A 3974-nucleotide genomic window follows, 5' to 3' on the forward strand; every position below is an offset into this window, starting at 1 on the left:
TGGCCTTAGGACTGGGGCCAGTAAATCGCCCTACATGTATGCTGGCCTGTGGAGGTGGTTACCAGGCTATACACACGTGCAACGTCAGACTCTGTTTGATAAAACTTTGGAATAAACGTAGATGACAAAACATGTTTCTATTTGTGTTTTTTTTGCCTTTGTGCTTATTTTATTGTTTATAAATTTAAACTAGACTAAGTGAGAAATGTTGATGGAGTCTTTAATTTTGACAGCATGACTTTGTACAATGTAAAATGGTGCTGGCTGGTCACTTTGGGTCAATGGGTGCGCTGTCTATCCGCATCACTGTCTTGTCTTGTCACCATGCTTTTTGTTAGCATCCATAGCATGCCAAAAACTGGGGTTTTTGGGGCGGGGTCTTCAGGGTCTTTGGGAGCTTTTATGTGCTATTTTCTGATTGCATATAGACAACATAGCCGGCCTGATTGAATTACTCCCATTTTTTAGAACTGGGCTAATCAGAAAACAGCCGAAGACCACCAAACCCCCAGTTCTATAAGCCTGCTACGGAGGCTAGCTTTTTGTATATTAAGAAGAACAACTTCCCTAGATGGTCATCTTAGACAAGTTTGACCATAAATTTAGACCTTTTTATTAGAAGATATTATCGAATCTCAATGAATAATTAGGAGGTGAACAGGAAAGTGTTTGGTAGCCACAGCACAAATCTTCACACCAGTTAGGAACTGCTACCAAATTCTAAACTTGTACGAAGTAAAACACAAGTACATGTACAAGAGAAAATGGACATGAGAAAATGTGTATTTATATTCAGAATCTGACGTATGCAACATGATTGTGGACATGTCACACGTGCAAAGGAAATTAGATAGATACTTCTTGTAAAAATGTAAGTGACATCAAGGAAATACTACCATATGTGACCTACTGAAAATGACAGATTTGACAAACAAAATGTAGACAGGAAAATGAAAACTATATTTTCCTAACAAAACTAAAAAAAACAGATCACAGAGTAGTAAACAGATGAATACCAAACAATGGTAATATGGGCCTAACTGTTGTTTATAGTTAAAACTTTTGGTCCAACACAAAGAAGTTCTCTCTCCTAGAGCTTTTGACCAGTCACTCTGGTCTTCCTCAGTAGACTGACTCAGTGAAGCTTGTCACGTGGTTCTTTGAAGCTGGGTCAAAATTATCTGGTAGACGATGTCGGCCCCCGTCACGGTTCAATGAAGGGTGATGGGCCTTGATGTATATCATGGCTTCCTTCACACCTCTCAAGAAATAGTCCTGTTCAGTGTCCAAAATCCTAAGAGTACCTCTGACCCAGTGTTGACGTCACACTTCAAAGAAGCCACGTGACAAGCTTCACTGGGTCAGTCTACTGAGGAAGACCAGAGTGACTGGTCAAAAGCTCTAGGTGAGAGAATTATTTGTGTTGGAACAAATTTTTAACTTAAAACAATCAATGACATGTAACTGCCAACACAGATGAAGTTTCATGAGAGCCTAACTGTTGTTGCAGCTGGCTGAGGTTGAGTTACAGTGTGAGCACAGCCTGCAGAAACTGCGGGAGGAGATGGAGGACAGGCGCAGAGAACAGCTGCAGGCAGTCAAAACTGTGCATGAGCGGGATAGGTGAGCTGCAGACATCTCTTATTACCTTGTGGAGATTATGTGTTAAGTACATCAAGTACATCATTGCCGTTTTTTGAATCGGTCATGACTTGGGTATGGTGTAGCCTTATGGTATTTGGTAAGGAGGTAGGTTGGAATAGGGACAACAAAGGTCAAGGTCAATTATGGTTAATCTAGTGGCTTTGCGCGGTACTGCAATGATGCACATAGTATTATATCTTGTGCTGTCGTCATGATTTTTGAGTGGGTGGGTCTTTAGGTTCGTGGCATACAATGTAGTTTTTGGTGAAATATCAGCTGAAGCACAATATGAAATGAAGCACAGAGCCTGAGACTGAGCTACCTTTAGTTATTAAATGAAAACTTTGTTCTTGTGACAAAGGGAGTTTCAATCCAAAGGTCTTGGTAGCAACCAAGTGTGTACAATCATCTTGTCTGCCTTAGCAGAAGGAAAACATATTGACAGTATAATTTGCTCTGTTTCTTCTTCCTCTTCTTCTTCATCTTCCATTGCAAAGTCAATGATCAGACATCTGTCATCATGGTAGCAGACACCCTGTGGTGCTTGGTTACATTATGTAGCAAGTTGGAGGGGCTGGTCACCATATACATATACATGTACATGAATGTGTTTGAGTAAGAATAAATACATTGTATATCTTGCCAGGCTAGACCATGTGAAGGTTAACATTATGCATGATTGTGCTTTGTTACCTAAAGGTTCGAGTTATCATTAATATGGTACAGTAACTGTATTAAGTGAACTGATCGTCAGGATGCAAAGGACTATGATGATGATGATGAGGAACTTGTTCCCCTGTCCAGAGAACGTGAGGTCCAGGACCTGAAGGTCCAGTACAGCCGCACTTTGCAGGCAGTCAGGGAGGACCTGGATGTGAAGCATCAGAACGCCTTTTGATCTGATGCAGCAGAAACTCAACTTTGTGCATGAAGAGGAGTTAAAACAGGTGGCAATGGAGGCTGAGGTAAGAGCTTTAGTTAACTCCAACCATATATGTACTACTTAATAATATGTACACAGTGCATTCATCATCATCATCATGTACAAAATGAAGAAGAGATAGAAAAAAATAGCACTGAGTGTGTGTGGGAGAATATGAGACAGTGTGAGTGAGATAGTGAGTGAGTGTGTGTGAGAGTGAGACTGAGTGTGTGTGTTGAAGAAAGAAATTATGTAATTTTGATTCTTTGGTGCAGGCCACTCAGAAAATATTTTCAAATTTTGGTGTTTCTAAACATCTAAGACCTACTGTGTTCCAGAAAATCACACCTGCATTATGTGTATTTCTTAATTATTTTCTCTATCTAGTTGGACCCCATACACTACTAACAGTGATTATCATATCTTGAAAGTTCATCTGTGTTGGTAGAAATCATTATGAAACAAGTTTAAGCTGTAATTTCCAACACAAGAAATTGGACTCACCCAAATTTTCGACTGTACAACTCCAGTCTTTGTCAACAGTAAATTAGCATTGACGTGTTCATAATCATACAGATTCATGAGTTATAACTTAATACCCTGAAATATTTTCTGGACTTACTGATTAAGAGCTGTAATGGTTGCAGACATTAAGAGCAGTTGTCTGTAAAAACCAAGCATAAGGTGGCCAAACTCAAAAAATCAAATTCTCTTAAATTTTGTGTGGTGGTAGGGACTTGGTCCAAACTTACAAAAATGGGTAAGTTTTGGTTCGCTGGTTGATGGTTGCCATGGCAACGGCCATTTTTCAAAATGGCGGATTTTTACCTTGTGGAGGCATAAGTCTTGCCCAAAATGGACCATCTTTTACCTTCCGTATCTCACAGAAAGTAACACATATCTCATTGCTTCTAACATATTTTATGATCCATATTGTAACTAAGAAAATGATATGAAGTTTTGCTCGAAATGTTTTGTGGTGAGCTGTAGCAGACGTTAAAAATGGCGTGTTTTTGTAAAATTTCAAAATTGAGAAAAAGCCATTTTTAGGACGTTTTTAGTGAACCATGGCCGCTTAAAAGGCAAGTAGAATTAGTTGATTTTTGGCACAGTTATGGCTATAACTTTTGTCTACAATATATCAGAAAATATCTTTGTGGTCTCCATGGGGGGGAGTACAGTGACCCCTAGACTAAACCATTATTTCCATTCTGAAAGAATCCCAACCGCTGCATTATAAGTGAAACAAGCATCCACAGCATGGCTATACAGTAAAGAAAACGAAATCGAAAGCTTTTTTTCAATTGCTAAGGAAACCTACCTGGCACTTACCAAAGTTGTTTCCTTCTGGGCTGACAACGGGTTACCATGACAACAGTTATATGGGGAGGGGGGCGGTGTTTTGAGG

At 39.6% G+C, this 3974-nt stretch overlaps 1 protein-coding gene across 2 annotated transcripts in view; it reads left to right on the forward strand.

Moving 5' to 3' along the window:
• Nucleotides 1-1510: 1510 nt before the first annotated feature.
• The window catches only part of LOC109470835 (pericentrin-like), a 33953-nt gene continuing 31489 nt past the window's right edge, over nucleotides 1511-3974 (forward strand). For both annotated transcript variants that reach the window (XM_019769922.1, XM_019769923.1), the window contains exons 1-2: nucleotides 1511-1623; nucleotides 2449-2609. In XM_019769922.1, the coding sequence (XP_019625481.1) occupies nucleotides 2547-2609 (63 nt within the window). In that variant the 5' untranslated portion in view covers nucleotides 1511-1623; nucleotides 2449-2546. The remainder of the gene's footprint in view (nucleotides 1624-2448; nucleotides 2610-3974) is intronic.

Source organism: Branchiostoma belcheri, unplaced genomic scaffold (assembly GCF_001625305.1).
Source record: "Branchiostoma belcheri isolate BF01 breed outbred unplaced genomic scaffold, Haploidv18h27 scaffold235, whole genome shotgun sequence".
NCBI classification, from domain to species: Eukaryota; Metazoa; Chordata; class Leptocardii; order Amphioxiformes; family Branchiostomatidae; genus Branchiostoma; species Branchiostoma belcheri.